General features: G+C 45.3%; 1 protein-coding gene across 5 annotated transcripts in view; it reads right to left on the bottom strand.

The window, feature by feature from the left end:
• ZNF136 (zinc finger protein 136) overlaps positions 1–16,939 on the bottom strand; it is a 72,102-nt gene extending 55,163 nt beyond the window's left edge. For 4 of the 5 annotated variants that reach the window (XR_004667792.3, XR_008622087.2, XR_008622088.2 and 1 more), the window contains exon 1: positions 16,028–16,939. Coding sequence is in view for 1 of the 5 variants with exons in the window: in XM_008966346.5 (XP_008964594.1) it covers positions 16,028–16,030 (3 nt within the window). In the remaining 4 variants the exon portion in view is untranslated. The remainder of the gene's footprint in view (positions 1–16,027) is intronic. The other variant, XR_004667789.3, reaches the window with a different exon arrangement.
• Positions 16,940–17,475: the final 536 nt, after the last annotated feature.

Below are 17,475 nucleotides of genomic sequence, written 5' to 3'. Positions count from 1 at the left end.
ACACGGAGTGGGAGAAAATACTTGCAAACCATATATCTGATAAGGTGTTAAAATCCAAAATATATAAAGAATTCAAACAGCTCAATAGCAAGAAAACAACCCAATTTAAAACTTTTATTATTTATTTATTTTTGAGATTGAGTCTCACTCTGACACCCACATTGGAGTGCAGTGGCGCAATCTTGGCTCACTGCAACCTCTGCCTCCCAGGCTCAAGCCATCCTCCCACCTCAGCTGGGAGTAGCTGGGACCACAGGTACATGCCACAATGCTCAGCTAATTTTTTGTATATTTGGTAGAGATGAGGTTTTGCCATGTTGCCTAGGCTGGTCTCAAACTGCCGAGATCTGGCAATCCACCTGCCTCAGACTCCCAAAGTGCTGAGATTATAGGCATGAGCCACTGGGCCTGGCCTCCAATTTTTTAAATGGGCAAAGGATCTAAACAGACATTTCTGAAAAGAGCAAATATAAATGACAAAGACATTCATGAAAAAATGTTTAACATCTCAAATCATTAGGGAAATGCAAACTAAAACCTCAATGAGACATCACACCTGCGAGAATGACTGTTACCAAAAAGATTTTTCAAAAGTCTGGGTGCGGTGGTTCATGCCTGTAATCCCAGCATTTTGGGAGGCCAAGACAGGTGGATCACGAGGTCAGGAGTTCACGACCAGCCTAGCCAACATAGTGAAACCCCATCTCCACTAAAAACACAAAAATTAGCTGGGCATGGTGGCATGTGCCTGTAATCCCAGCTACTCAGGAGGCTGAGGCAGGAGAATTGCTTGAACTGGGACCCGGGAGGTAGAGGTTGTAGTGAGCCGAGATCGCGCCACTGCACTTCAGCCTGGGCTACAGAGCGAGACTCCGTCTCAAAACAAAAACAAACAAACAAAAACTTCTATACTTAAGTGGGACGTAGCCCAGAAAAGCAACACTGTTTTCACATTTGAAAATCACAATATTAATAGAATCAGTATCAAAAACATTTGACAAGGGTCAATATTCTTTCAATACCTCTTCCACCATGAAGACATTCAGTAAACTGGAAATGGAAGGGAACTTCCTTAACCTGAAATAAGGTATCCATGAAAACCCCACTATAACATCATACTGATGGTGACACTGAATGTTTCCCCCTAAGATCAAATACAAGACAAGGATGTCTGTTTTCGACACAGCTATTTAACATGCTAAAAGATGCTACCAGGGCAATCAGGCAAGAAAATGAAATAAAAGCATTCCAGATTTTAAAGGGCATACAAACACAGCCTCTGTCTCCCCATCAGACATCCAAAATCACTCACACTTTGTCACTGCACATATAGGTGGCCATACCCAGGTAGACACACAAACCCTCAGAGATAACACCTCAGAGACATAAACAGGTGCTTGCAGAGACAAACACAGCCCAGGCCTCTCCACTCCTCCCCAGCTTTCTCTCTCTCCTTAGGACTAAGCACCATCTGACACACTGCATATTCTACTTATATCTTGTTTCTTGTCTCCCACCCTGCTTCAGGCAGATAGGGTTATTTGTTCAGCTCTGTTTAATGCAGCACCCACTAGGAGATCTGTTACAAAAAAGGAGATTAATACTCATGGAAAGGCTGGGCGCAGTGGCTCACGTCTGTAATCCCAGCACTTTGGGAGGCTGAAGCAGGTGGATCACCTGAGGTCAGGAGTTTGAGACCAGCCTGGCCAACATGGTGAAACCCCATCTCTACTAAAAATACAAAAATTAGCTGGGTGTGGTGGCAAGCGCCTGTAATCCCAGCTATATGGGAGGCTGAAGCATGAGAATCGCTTGAATCAGGGAGGCAGAGGTTGCAGTGAGCCGAGATCCCGCCACTGCAGTCCCACCTGGGCAACAAGAGCAAAACTCCATCTCAAAAAAAAAAAGTACTCATTGAATCAGGAGATCATACACACACAGGGGTTTTACACAAACCTCATCATAGGCCCACATTCACTTGATTTTCAGAGTGAATTCTTTAAAACCCATCCCATGTGGCAGAGGGGTGTCTCTTAACCTCCAGACCAAAGGTAGGTTTATCCAAATGAGCTGAAAATTTAGGTCCAGGCAAACAATTGTACACAGATGTTTATAGCAGCGTTATTCATAATTTTCAAAATTTGGAAGCAACTGAGATGCCTTACAGTAGACAAATGGATACATAACAGCTACCTCCAGCCAATGGAGGTACTAAAAATAAATGAGCTAAAAGGTAGTGGAAGAACCTTAAATGCGTATTACTTTTTAAAAAAAATTTCATGATCACATGCCCGCAAATGCTTATTACTAAGTGGAAGAAACAACTTTGAAAAGACTACATACTGTATGATTCAAACTATGTAACATTGCAGAAAAGACATAATCATAGAACAGTACAAAAATCAGTGGCTGCCAGAAGTCAGGGGGAGAGGGATAAATAGGTGGATGAGAGGGTTTTTAGGACAATCAAACTACTCTGTATTACACCATAACAGAAATGTCACTGTATAGTTGTCAAAACTCACAGAATGTACAACTGCAAGAATAAATTCTAATGTAGGCTAGACTTTGGATGACAATAATGTCTCAAAATAGGTTCAATTGTAACAAATGTACAACTTTGGTGCAGAATGTTGATAGCTGGAGGGGGTTGTGACTGAGTGGGAATAGGGGGCATAAGGGAACTCTGTACTATGTGCGCAATTTTGCTGTGAACCTAAAACTACTCTAAAAAGTAAAGTATAAGGCCAGGTGCGGTGGCTCACACCTGTAATCCCAGCACTTTGGGAGGCTGAGGCAGGCAGATCACCTGAGGTCAGGAGTTTGAGACGAGCCTGGCCAACATGGCAAAACCCTGTCTCTACTAAAAATACAAAAATTAGCCAGGTGTGGTGATGCAGGCCTGTAATCCCAGCTACTCAGGAAGCTGAGGCAGGAGAATCATTTCAGCCCAGGAGGTGGAGGTTGCAGTGAGCCAAGATAGCATCACTGCACGCCAGCCTGGGTGACAAAGCAAGACTCTGTCCCCCCCCAAAAAAAAAAAAATCGAAAGAAAACAGAATCTCTCTCTCTGCCCTTCAACTGACCTCCTTTCACTTGCTCTTTTTTCTCTGCAAGGCAGACCATAGAAACCAAAAATACACTCTAATCTACTCTGCCTTTCTGTCTTGGAGCTAGTCAATATGGCGAAACACTGTCTCTATTAAAAATACAAAAAATTAGCTGGGCGTGGTGGCACACGCCTGTAGTCCCAGCTACTCGGGAGGCTGAGGCAGGAAAACAGCTTGAACCGGGAGGCAGAGGGTGCAGTGAGCTGAGATCACACCATTGTACTCCAGCCTGGGCAACAGAGCAAGATTCCGTCTCAAAAAAAAAAAAAAAAGAAAGAAAGCCATCCTGACTAACATGGTGAAACCCTGTCTCTGGTAAAAATACAAAAAATTAGCTGGGCGTGTTGGTGGGCGCCTGTAGTCCCAGCTACTCGGGAGGCTCAGGCAGGAGAATGGCGTGGACCTGGGAGGCAGAGCTTGCAGTGAGCCGAGATGGTGCCACTGCACTCCAGCCTGGGCAACAGAGCAAGACTCCGTCTCAAAAAAAAAAAAGAAAGAAAGAAATTAATGCTTGTTGTTTCAGGCATCCAGTCTGTGGTTATTTATTACAGCAGGCAAAAATGACTAAGATAGGGAGGTTCTTTCTCTAACATACATCGAGGATTTGAAATCTGTAGTAATCAGGAGAGTATGGTATTACCAGAGAGACAGACAGACCAATGAAAAATAGCAAAATCTGAAATAAGGGCATCTATTTAAGGCCCAAGAACCTGTGACAGCGCAGGCATTGTCAGGCAGGGATAGAGATGACAGATACTTCGACACAGGGACAGGGACAAATGGTTATCTACAAGAGAATATTCAACCCTCTGCATATCATCTAAGTGAAAAAAACACACCTTGCTATTCCCCTCACACCACAACTATCAACACAAAAGGCTTCTGTGACCAACTGTGTGGGGATTTCTCCACATCAAAAAGCAAGTAATTGGCCAAACGTGGTGGCTCACGCCTGTAATCTCAGCACTTTGGGAGGCCGAGGTGGGCAGATCACCTGAGGCCAGGAGATTGAGACCAGCCTGACCAACATGGAGAAACCCCATCTCTACTAAAAATAAAAAAGTAGCCAGGTGTGGTAGTGCATGCCTGTAATCCCAGCTACTGGGGAGGCTGAGGCAGGAGAATCACCTGAACCCGAGAGGCACAGGTTGCAGTGAGCTGAGATGATGCCATTGCACTCCAACCTGGGCAACAACAGTGAAACTCTGTCTCAAAAAGAAAAAAAAAAAGGCAAGTAATCAATTGTGCAGCATATAGCTGCTGGGTGCCTGCCAAACCGATTCGATTATGAAGCTATCTACCTGGGGACAGCAGCAGATGCCACAAGTTGAGGGCTCAGTCCTACGAGACTGACCCCACACATCCGACAGCAGTGGCAAGACCAGGCCTCTGGAACTTCTGACCAACAGGCTTCAAATTGAGGGTCCCATAACACCCTTTTTCGGCTCAATTAACTCGCCAACACAGCTCACAAAATTCGGGAAAACACGTTTACAAGTTTATTATAAAGGCTATTTTAAAGGCTACAAATAAACAGCCAGGTGGAGAAGCATAGGGCAAAGTCTACAAGGGTCCCAAGCACAGGAGCTTCCATTCCGATAGAGTTAACAGTATGACTCGCTCCTGGCATGAGGATGAGTTCTTGATCACCTTCCTATAATACAAGCCTCCCTGAGTTCAGCTGTCCAGAAGCTCCCCATACCCTATCCTCTTGGGCCTTTTATACAGACATCATTCAATAGGAATGATAAAAGCATGGCGTTTTATACAGACGTCATTCAATAGGAATGATAAAAGTATGGAACACCCCGTAGAACTGCAATTGGACAAAAAGAGTATGGACTAATACTAATAGATTGAGTGGGAAAACCAATAAGGCCTGTCTGCTGACTCTTCTTAGCCTCTGTGTACATTCTTTCCTCCTGGGTAGAGGGTAGGATCCTTTCTGAAATGGGGGTCTTAAAACCTGCAAAGAGACAAGGTATGTCAGAAAATTTCTTTACGGCCAGCTCCAAGACAGAAAGGCAGGGGAAGATCAGAGTATATTTTGGCCTGTCCTGGGGAGAAATAAAGGCTATGAAAGGACTGTGGATGAAAGCATATATATATATATATATATATATATATATATATATATATATATATAACAATTATATATAAAAATCACAATCTCTCTATAAAATATTCAGTTAATTGCAGACTTGCCTGTTATCCTGAATTCATATAATTTTATGTTACTTCAGTATCCAATTTATTAGGTTGGTGCAAAAGTAACTGGGGTTTTTGTCATTACTTTTTTTTTTTTTTTCTTTTTGAGATAGAGTCTCACTCTGTTGCCCAGGCTGGGGTACAGTGCTGCCATCTTGGCTCATTGCAAACTCCACCTCCTGTGTTCAAGTGATTCTCCTGCCTTAGCCTCCTGAATAGTTGGGATTACAGGCATGTGCCCCCACACCCAGCTAATTTTTGTATTTTTTAGTAGAGACGGGGTTTCGCCATGTTGGCCAGGGTGGTCTCCAGTTCCTGACCCGAAATGATCCACCTGCCTCAGCCTCCCAAAGTGCTGGGATTACAGGTGTGAGCCACCGCGCCCAGGCATTTGTCATTCCTTTTAATATAGGCTTAACTTTCTCATACCAGAAGCAGGGCTCAATCACCCTTGGCACCATTTGTAGTTCTCTGCTTCCTCCCAGTTCCTCCATGTGGTTGATCCACTCATCTGCCTTACAGATCACCTCCGTAAGGAACACCTAGATATAATTTACTTGACTCTTCTACTGACACCCACACTCCTATGGACTGAATAGACACGCTGTAGTGACCACCTGGCAGTCACAGCGTGACTCCATATAACTCGTGCTTCCTTCTTCTAAACACACCAACTAAAACCTCCTGAAGAGAAATTGGGTTAGGTAACACCTTGGACCCCAATAAAGGATTTGGCCCACAATTCCCTCTCTTTCCCTTGCTCCCCACTGACAGGCTGAGGGTATGCGTCACAAATAGTTCCACCTACCTGCTGGCCTACAAGACATGCTACTCTCCTCTCTCTGGGAATTTTTTTGTTTTTTTTTTTTGAGATGGAGTCTGGCTCTGTCGCCAGGCTGGAGTGCAGTGACGCAATCTTGGCTCACTGCAACCTCCGACTCCCTGGTTAAAGTGATTCTCTGGCCTCAGCCTCCCGAGTAGCAGGGATTACAGGCACGCACCATCACACCCAGCTCATTTTTGTATTTTTAGTAGAGACGGGGTTTCGCCATGTTGGCCAGGATGGTCTCGATCTCCTGACCTCGTGATCCGCCTGCCTCAGCCTCCCACAGTACTGGGATTACAGGCGTGAGCCACCACACCCGGCCTCTGGGATTTATAAGTAATAAACTCCTTCTGTTATTTCCTGTGTTTGTTGAATTGTCTCCTCTGAGTCTCACCTAATTGCCTAACTGACACACCTGACTACTATTTGAACCTAACTACTAACATAATCGGGGCTCTCTTGGTAGGAACAGAGTGGTAGTGTTTATTAGCCACTAACAGATACCGGATTAGTGGCTACTCTAGTCTAGGATTAAACTGACAATGGTCAGACAAGATCTACAAGGTGCCTGCTTGTACAGAGCAAGTATAAACAAGTGTGCTGTGAGAGGGACACCTGGTCATGGGTATAACATCTAGGCATCAGGCCCTCCAACAGAATGAAGAAATATCCCTTGAAAGGCACATTGTAAATATCCTCCAAGAAATCCCCCAGAGCCACACCAGGACAGGGATAAAGTTTTAGCCAGTCTCCAGCTATAAACAAGATCAAATTAGAAAAACACAAACCTCTTAAAAACAAAAGCAGCCAGGCACAGTGGCTCACGTCTGTAATCCCAGCATGTTGGGAGGCCAAGGCAAGTAGATCACTTGAGGTCAGGAACCCTGTCTCTACTAAAAATACAAAAATTAGCCGGGCATGGTGGCTCACACCTGCGATCCCAGCTACTCGGAAGGCTGAAGCACTGGAAACACCTGACACCAGGAGGCGAAGGCTGCAATGAGCCAACATCATGCCACTGCACTCCAGCCTGGGTGGCAGAGCGAGACTCTGTCTCTAAAAAAAAAAAAAAAGAGAGAGAGAGAAAATAAAAAATTTAAAAATTTTAAAAAGTAGCAAACTTTCATAAGTTACAATTTTTTTTCCAACTTGACAGTAGGGAGAGTGTTCTTTATTTAACCTGGGAGCACAGATTCAAGTTGCCCTAAATATACACTCCCTAGAGTGTTCTCTTACAAGAAAATTAAGTAGGCCTGAAAGGAAGAGCCAAAGTCAACTCAATTAAAATCAAGAAGAGTACCCTTCCCCACCCTTGATGATGGTGCATGCAGAAGGCGGCCAAAAAAGCCAACAAACAAAAAAATTTAAAAGAGTCCATCAAAATGTAGAATGGAGTGAAAAGATAAATCACTCCCTGGAACAAAATATTAGCAATCCCTATAAATGAAAAAGAATTAGCCTACAGAGTAAGTTAAAAAAAGAAAAAAGGGAAGAAATGAAGCAATAAATATACAAATGACTTTAATGTGACAAGATGACTGAAAACTATTTTACAGAAAATGAAAGGCCACACAGAAAAAATGCTCAATCCTAGTGTAAAAAGCAACATGTAATCACACAGAGAAAAATAAAGAGAACTACTTATAAGGAGTAAATACACATGCATACATGGTCAGATGGTTAATCCATATATTCCATTGGCATTCCCAAGTCAATCTGAATTTATCTATAAGCTACATCCCAGGGATTTTTTTTTCCAATGTATAAAAAACTTACAAAGCAGCCAGGTGCGGTGGCACACATCTGTAATCCCAGCACTTTGGGAGGCCGAGGCAGGCAGATCACGAGGTCAAGAGATCAAGACCATCCTGGCCAACATGGTGAAACCCCATCTCTACTAAAAATAAAAAAAATTAGCTGGGTGGGGCCTGGCGCAGTGGCTCATGCCTGTAATCCCAGCACTTTGGGAGGCCAAGGTAAGCAGATCACCTGAGGTCAGGAGTTCAAGACCAGCCTGACCAACATGGAGAAACCCTGTCTCTATTAAAAAAACAAAATTAGCTGGGCGTGGTGGTGCATGCCTATAATCCCAGCTACTCTGGAGGCTGAGGCAGGAGAATCACTTGAACCTGGGAAGCAGAGGTTGCAGTGAGCTGAGATTTTGCCATTGCACTCCAGACTGGGCAACAAGAGTGCAACTCCGTCTCAAAAAAAAAAAAAAAAAAAAATTAGCTGGGTGTGGTGGCATGCGACTGTAATCCCAGCTACTTGGGAGGCTGAGGCAAGAGAATCACTTGAACCCAGGAGGCAGAGGTTGCAGTGAGCTAAGGTCGCGCCACTGCACTCCAGCCTGGCCTGGCGACAGAGCGAGACTCCGTCTCGAAAAAGAAAAAAAATTTATGAAGCATGGCTGGGCACAGTGGCTCATGCCTATAATCCCAGTGCTGAGCCCAAGGGTTCGAGATTAGCCTGGGCAACATGGCAAGACCCCATCTCTATAAAAAAATACAACCATTAATCAGGCATGTGGCACACGCCTGTAGTCCCAGCTACTTGGGAGGGTGAGATGGAAGGATTGCTTGAGCCTGGGAGGCCAAGGTTGCAGTGAGCTGTGATTGCGCCACTGCACTTCAGTCTGGGCAACAGAAGACCTGCCTCAAAAAAAAAAAAAAAGTTTATGAAGCATTAGCACTTGGAGACAAAAACAACAATTACATTGGCAACAGATAAAATACTAACCACTCAAATCAAGCAGTGGAATGGTTAGTAACCTGGGTGACCCACAGCCTCAGACAGCAGCATGTGTGCAACGGACTAAGGCAAAGAAACCACAAAAGGCCGGGCGCGGTGGCTCACGCCTGTAATCCCAGCACTTTGGGAGGCCAAGGTGGGTGGATCACAAGGTCAGGAGATTGAGACCACCCTGGCTAACACAGCGAAACCCCATCTCTACGAAAAATACAAAAAAATGGCCGGGCGTGGTGGCTCACGCCTGTAATCCCAGCACTTTGGGAGGCCAAGGTGGGCGGATCACAAGGTCAGGAGATCGAGACCACCCTGGCTAACACAGTGAAACCCCGTCTCTACTAAAAATACAAAAAATTAGCCGGGCGTGGTGGCAGGCGCCTGTAGTCCCAGCTACTTGGGAGGCTGAGGCAGGAGAATGGCGTCAACCCGGGAGGCAGAGCTTGCAGTGAGCCGAGATTACGCCACTGCACTCCAGCCTGGGGGACAGAGAGAGACTCTGTCTCAAAAAAAATAAAAATAAAAATACAAATACAAAAAAATTAGCCGGGTGTGGTGGCGGGCGCCTGTAAGTCCCAGCTACTCGGTAGGCTGAGGCAGGAGAATCGCATGAACCCGGGAGGCTGGGCTTGCAGTGAGCCAAGATCGCTCCATTGCACTCTAGCCTGGGCAACAGAGCGAGACTCCGTCTCAAAAAAAAAAAAAAAAAAATTCAGAATCAGTACTGTGGTCACCTCTGGGTACAGAGAAGGAGGATGAAATTAGGGAGACATGCCAGAAATGCCCAAGGCTTATTTGTTTACCTTTACCCACATTCAAAAGTTTACTACACTCTCACTGTGGAGATGTAGCTCAGAGTGGCTTCTCCTAGGCAATGAGTGAGGAATATTTGAGTAATTAGAAAATATAATCCTCAGAGCACTACTCACCCTACTGTCCCCTCCTCAGTGTGGAAATGCTCCCTCCTCCAGGGTCTTAATTCTCACCAGCAACCACTCACCAAGTCGATGTAAGGTTCTGACCTGTGATGTCATTTTTTCTGACAACAAATATGTGGAGACTGCTCATTATCAACTAACTTTCCAACACCAGCTGGGGATCCAGTAATTCAATTCTGACATCACCTGGCATTAGCCTAGACCCCACAAGTCCAGGGCCCACCCCAGGACACAGCCCCCACTGCAGATGCCAGTCCCGGCCCTGATGTGCTGGGAGGGTGGTACAGCAGGGGGGAGTGGAGGCACCCTTAATTCTAACCAACTGCATATAAATCCAACAAACGCTCCTCACTTTCAATAATTTGCTAGTACTACTAACAGAACTCAGAAAAACACAAGTTTGCCAGTTTGTTTTAAAGAATGACCCCTATAATCCCAGCACTTTGGGAGGCCAAGGCAGGTGGATCACCTGAGGTCAGGAGTTCGAGACCAGCGTGGCCAACATGGTAAAACCCCATCTCTACTATAAATACAAAAAAAATTAGCCGGGCCTGGTGGCAGGCACTTGTGATTCTAGCTACTTGGGCGGCTGAGGCAGGAGAATCGCTTGAACCCGGGAGGTGGAGGTTGCAGGAAGCCGAGATCCTGCCATTGCATTCCAGCCTGGGCAACAAGAGTGAAACTCCATCTCAAAAAAAAAAAAAAAAAAAAAAAAAAAAAATTGGATGACCCAAGAACAGCCAAATGGAAAAGATATATATGACCAGGGAAGTGGGGGTCCCCTGGAAGGCTCCAGCCCTCTACTTTAACTGTCCTCTGGGAGGAGTCACACAAGGGCCAATATTCACTAGACCCTCCAGGGAAGGGAGTATAGGACCCCCTTCCCTACAGGACTTGAGTACCACCCTCCTAGAACATCACTGTGTTCACCAACCAGGAAGCTCTCCGAATGTCTTCATTCCAGAATTTTTACATTAACAGAACTCAATATCCAGCCTCTCCCCCTTTACTGTGGTCAAAAATGGGGCTTGTCGGGGGCGTGGTGGCTCATGCCTGTAATCCCAGCACTTTGGGAGGCTGAGGTAGGCAGATCACCTGAGGTCAGGAATTGGAGACCAGCCTGGCTAATATGGTGAAACCCCGTTTCTACTAACAATATAAAAAATTAGCCAGGCGTGGTGGTGCGCGCCTATAATCCCAGCTACTTGGGAGGCTGAGGCGGGAGAATCGCTTGAACCCAGGAGGCAGAGATCAGAGTGAGCCGAGATCGCGCCACTGCACTCCAGCTTGGGCAATGAGAGCAAAACTCTGTCTCACAAAAAAAAAAAAAAAAGAAAGAAAGAAAAAGAAAAGAAAAAAAAAAAGGGCATTTGTAGTCAGTATCTGGCTTTGTTATTTTTTTAAAAAAGGCCGTGAAGTAATGGAAAAGGTATCTTTGCATGAGTCTGCTTCTGCAAAACAGAAAGAACTGAGTGGTTAACGAGGCAGTGATTTCTATGACCATATCTATTTAACTGGATTATAGGGCTTGAGTAAAACTCAACATTATTAGCAGTTTGGCTTTGCTTTCACAGAATTAGTTTAATTGTAGAATAAATTGTACAAATTGGGAAAGTCTCTGAGGGGCAGACTTAGATGCTTTTGCCTTTTGTAGAAAGGTTTTAGGTAGAGACGGGGTGTGGTGGCAGGCACCTGTATTTTTTTTAGTAGAGACGGGGTTTCTCCATGTTGGTCAGGCTGGTCTTGAACTCCTGACCTCAGGTGATCCGCCTGTCTTGGCCTCCCAAAGTGCTGGGATTTCAGGCGTGAGCCACCGCACCCGGTCTTATCTTTTCTTTTTTTTGACACAAAGTCTGGCAATGTTGCCTAGGCTGGTCTCAAACTGCTGAGCTCAAGCTATCCTCTGGCCTCAGCCTCCCAAAGTGATGGGCTTACAAGCGTGAGCCATGGCATCAGGTCTACAAATGCCCATTCTTTGCTTCATAAAACATTAGCTGAACAGTTTTGTCTTCACTGATCATTGGGAACAAAACATTTGTTAACCAAACATTCCTTAAATTTGTGTCTCTGACACAGACCATCAAAGATTTGGCTTCATGACTCTTCAATGTACTAGAATGAGATTCTGCTTCTTAGGTGAAAAGCCACAGAACCTACACATATCATGTAGATAATTACTCCAAAATATAGAGAACTACAGATGCAAGCCCTTGACTTGTAAATTTCCTCCAGGCCCTTAACTTTGACCCACTCTCAGCCTGAACAAATAGGCAACACTTCCTAAGAACAGAATAACCTCAGAATAAAACATGCTCTGATCTAGGTCTGATTTTGCACCCTCCATCCTGCCTTCTTCCTCCTCATCTTCTTTCTAATCTGTTTGCCCCTTCCTATGAAAGAAAACACTTTTCTGCCTAAACTTTCAGATCTTTGCAGATCTTATATTTGATTGGTGCCTTCCTTTATGCAGTACTCCTTTGGATTGGCCTCAGTTTGGAGTCGCCGGCCTCAGGCGTCTGCACCCCAGTCAAGGCTACCCACTTCCCTTTACATACCTCATGTGGATATTTAAAGAAAATACCCATGTTTAATGACTCATGTTTGATGAATCCAGCAAAATCAATCTTAATGTTTATGGGAGGGAAGAAAATTAAGGCACATTTACATCATAGCTGAACAGAAAAAGCACAAGAATCTACTATTTTCAGACAAAGATGTCACTTAACTACTATTTCCATGATAACAAATCATTTAGTAAACAAAAATCCTATTAGAGGATTCCTAGTTGTTGCCAGGTCCTGTTCCCTAAGATTTAGAATTAATCTGCTAAGTTCCAATAACAGGAAACACAACAGTTATTCACCGTCACAAATTCTCCACCTTGCAAGAGAAATTGATGTTTTGGTGAATCTTTGTAATTCCCCAATTTATCTACTTTCTTGGGAAACCATATTCATTTTTCTGAAGCCATAATAGGAGAGTTGGTTCTCCCCACCCCCATTTCTTTTCCCTGATAATATTCTCAAGGTTAAGCCCTGGAATTCCATTTCAAGTCACCCAACAGAACACAGATCTGACAAACATACTACACATATACTACACATGATCTGGGAAAGAATAAAAGAAAATAAGAATTTGTTGTTAAGCAGTTTAAATTTTCTTTTCTTTTCTTTTTTTTTTTGAGACGGAGTCTTGCTCTGTCACCCAGGCTGGAGCACAATAGCACGATCTCAACTCACTGCAACTTCCACCTCCTGGGTTCAAGTGATTCTCCTGCCTCAGCCTCCTAAGTATCTGGGATTATAGGCACCCACCACCACACCTGGCTAATTTTTGTATTTTTAGCAGAGATGAGTTTTCACCAGGTTGGCCAGGCTGGTCTCAGACTCCTGACCTCAGGTGATCCACCTGCCTCAGCCTCCCAAAGTGCTGGGATTACAGGCGTGAGCCACCGCACCCAGCCAGCAGTTTAAATTTTATTGACCTTCCAGTTTCTTTTAAAAAGTTTAAGGTCACACCGCTAAGTCTGACGTGCTACATACAGATGGTGCAGAATATGAGTATGAAGAGATACACATTGGTCCATGTCCCAAAAGATTACAGAATCATCTCCATAAATACACAAAGAATTATTGTGAAGACACAAGGGCACTGTCCAGGTTTTCTAAGACACTTTTCTAAGTGACTTGAGGCATAAAATCCACACCACTGTGAACATACACATTGTAGACTTTGTGTCTCTGACACAGACCATCAAAGATTTGGCATCATGACTCTCAAATGTACTGTAATGAGATTCTGCTTCTTAGGTGAAAAGCCACAGCACCTACACATATCATGCAGATAATTACTCCAAAATATGGAGAAATACAGATACAAGCCCTTGAAAATAAGAATTTTTAAAATGTGGAATATAAGACTAATCTCTTTCCCCCTGAAATCTACCTCTTGGGAAATACATTATCTTCTCTATGAAGCTCTACTGATAAAATGCACTTTCAACTAAATGAAATACTCAAGCTGAACTTGTTGTTAAGGCAAGAATCCCAGGGAGAAGCAGTGCTGACCTGGAATACAGACATTCATCTGACTCCATTGTCAGCAGAGGTCATCTTATCTATCAGTTGGAACATCCCTCTACCCCCATAGTGCTCACTGAAATGCTCAGTGACCACCCGCCCAAGAGACACCGCATTACGCGACACTGTGTACTCAAAGTGCATTTTGTTTTTCAGGTTATTCCACCACCTCGCTGAGATAGTTTTTCTCCCTTCACAAGGCTGAGAGAATACAAAGGACAGGAATCATTTCCGTCTTTTCCCTTGTCGACCTAAAAAGTAGAGGCTGAAACACAAAATATGACCCAAAGTGCCTGAAAAAGGGGGACAGGATGTGGGCTGATACAAAGTTGTTTGTCAGGAATTCTCACTGATTTACAGAAGTAACATTGATAAGCGCGTGGCTATGCACTGTTAAGCTATAGGGTGTGGGTTCCAGGGTCCCGTGTTGCATTAGTAAGTTGATTATACCTACTTGTGGCAATAGCAGTTTCAAAAGATGAATTCATAGCTTCAGGGAGTTAGAAGGTGATTGCTGTATCATTTGAATGTCTCTATGTGCCCGTTCATTTAAAAGGACCCACATTTATCAGACGAAAATTATTTTTTTGAGGCCGGGTACAGTTACGCCTGTAATCCCAGCACTCTGGGAGGCCAAGGCAGGCGGATCACGAGGTCAGGAGATCAAGACCATCCTGGCTAACACGGTGAAACTCCGTCTCTACTAAAAATACAAAAAATTAGCCGGGCGTGGTGGCATGCGCCTGTAGTCCCAGGTACTGGGGAGGCTGAGGCAGGAGAATCGCTTGAATCCGGGAGGCAGAGGTTGCAGTGAGCCGACATCACGCCACTGCACTCCAGCCTGGGCGACAGAGAGACTCCGTCTCAAAAAAAAAAAAAAAAAAAAAAGTTATCTGGGAGTGGTGGCGCAAAACTGTGGTCCCAGCTACAGGGGAGGCTGAGGCAGGAGAATCTCTTGAACCCAGAAGATGGAGGTTGCAGTGAGCCGAGATCACGTCACTGCACTCCAGCCTAGGCGACAGAGCGAGACTCTTTCAAAACACACAAAAAATTTTCTTTTCTCAATCCTCAATACCAGCATCTGATTGGCTGACCACCAGTGTGTCTCCAAAGGATGGAAACTGGGGTTGGGGGAGGAAAAGCTGAGTGCCCCCAGAGGTTGGCTATTTAGAAGCAGGGTATGCTAGATTTATCCTAGTCCCAGGGCATTCTCCCAGCCTTCTATTTCAACTGTCCTCTGGGAAGACTCACCCAAGACCCAATATTCACTAGATCCTCCAAGAGACTTGGCAGCTGTGGGCAGCTTGAGTCAGCCCCAGACAGTTTTGAAACCCAGAACCAGGAAAAAATAAATAGGAGGGGGCGCTGAAGGCATATCACCCTGTAAAGATTCCAAAGGGGAACCTCAACTCAAAGACATTCTGATGAGGTATCTGTGCATAGAGAAGATAAAAGGACAAACACAAAGGTTTTTTACAGCGGAGTGTCAAGGCTATGAACACAAAACAAACCTTGATGAAAGAGTAATCCATTGCTTTGTTGAAAAATAAACAATGTAAGCACAATATTTGAAATGTAGAATATAGGAGAAACGGTTGCTAATGTCGTGAATGGAAGGGGAGAGGTTGGCGTTTGGAAAAGCGAAAAGAGAACAGGAAATTTGGGGATTTACTGCAAGCCCTGGAAACAGCAGGCTGGGGGACAGAGTGAGGATTTGGGACCCTGCATCCCATACACTTAGAAAACTCAGGGAAAAACGGGTGTCCTCTGTGGAGAGAAAAGGAACTGGGAACCTCATACACCACAGCTCCTTCCACGCACAAGTCAGGATTTCCCCCACCCCATGACCCTCGCGTGGGCCCCGCACAATCTGAAGAGACTTGGGTCTTCGGGGCCGGGACCGCAATCGCGGCACAGGGCGGGACGAGGACGCCCGGGATCCCGGCTGCCGGCCCAGCCCCACCCTGAGGCCGAGGGTACCAAGGGCTGAGCTGCGCCAGAGGGACTCGGTACGCAGACCCAGAGTCGCCCACGGGAAGGCCCGGGCCCCGCCACAGCCAGTTCCGGTCGTCCAACCAGCCCCTCCTCCCTGTCTCGGGACGCAGGGCCCGACACACTCACCATTTCCTGACTCCCGGGTGTCCCAGCTTCCTCCCTCCGGATCCCAAGGCAGGTACGGGAAACCGCGCCACAGAGACTCCAGGCGAGCCACTCTGGGCCTCTGGGACTAGCGAAGCGAAACCAAGTACGGCAGACGCGAGAAATGAAAATCCCGCGAGAAGGTTGAACGTCTGCAGCTGCGTCCCCGACGGCGCGCCTGATTGGACCGATCGCAGAGCTCCTCCCCGGCGCCCCTGATTGGGTACAGCTTCGGGCTCTGCCCCCTGCATCTTGACAGATGTGAATGACAGGAGATGTGAAGCACAGATGAGTGAAGCGGGAATGAGGGGTCTTGGCCCCAGCCCTCAAACGCAGGGTGGACTTCTTCCCCTCGTCCCCTTCACTGTACTTGGTCTGCGGGGGATGGGGAGATGGGAGATACTTGCATTTTAGCAGAACTTAATCCGGGTTTACCAAAGGAGATACTTCCTGTACTCAGTGGGTCATTTCTTCATCTACCTCTTGCATGAGAAGTCACAGGTGTGCGCAGGGAGTTCCAGGCAGGACTGGAACAGAAGAAAGGGCGTGATATTCCCAGGGATCGGAAATTTGGGATGAGGATATGGGAAGCGTGCCCAAGGCTTTCTCATACCATACCTCTTTATATCTCTCTCTTTTATTTTTTACTTTATTTACTTATTTATTACTTTATTTACTTATTTATTACTTTATTTATTTATTTGAGACAGGGTCTAGCTCTGCCACCCAGGTTAGAGTGCAATGGCATGATCATAGCTCACTGCAGCCTCCATCTCCTGGGTTCAAGCGAACCTTCCGCTTCAGTCCCCTGAGTAGTAGCGACTACAGGTACATGCCACCAAGCCCGGCAAATTCTTTAATTTTTTGTAGAGACAGGATTTCGTTTGTTGTCCAGGCTGGTCTTGAACTCCCTGGACAAGTGAACCTCCCACTTTCGCCTCCCAAATCAATCTACTCATTTTCACCCAAGAAAATAAAAAACTGCCAACAAGTGAATAAAATTATTAAATGCATGGAAAAACAAGTTCTATTTCCGTAATCTGTAAAGAAATCAAAAGGGAAGTAAAGCGAAAATTTGAACTAGCTCAGATAAGCAGGGCACTTCAGAACATTTAAAAAGGAAAAGATGAATTCAGAAGGTAGAACATATTCCCAAGCTTAAGAGTCAGTGACTGCTGAAGTGGAGCCACAGAGTACATTAGACCCTGGTGATGAGGCAGGAAACCTAAGGATTTAACTCTGGGAGCTCAACATGCCCTCCTGTCACAGCATCACAATGTGGGAACGCTCCCTCCTTCAATACCTTAATAATTTACACCAGCAGAAAACTCTCACCTGTGGTCAATTTAAGCCCCTTGAAATTCCAACCTCTCTAGCTCATAAACCATTTCTCTGGAACGCTACCTAAATGAGTCTCTAAATATGATCTT

The sequence above is a fragment of the Pan paniscus genome, chromosome 20 (assembly GCF_029289425.2).
Source record: "Pan paniscus chromosome 20, NHGRI_mPanPan1-v2.0_pri, whole genome shotgun sequence".
NCBI lineage: Eukaryota > Metazoa > Chordata > Mammalia > Primates > Hominidae > Pan > Pan paniscus.
This window is presented reverse-complemented; position numbering and strand designations above follow the sequence as displayed.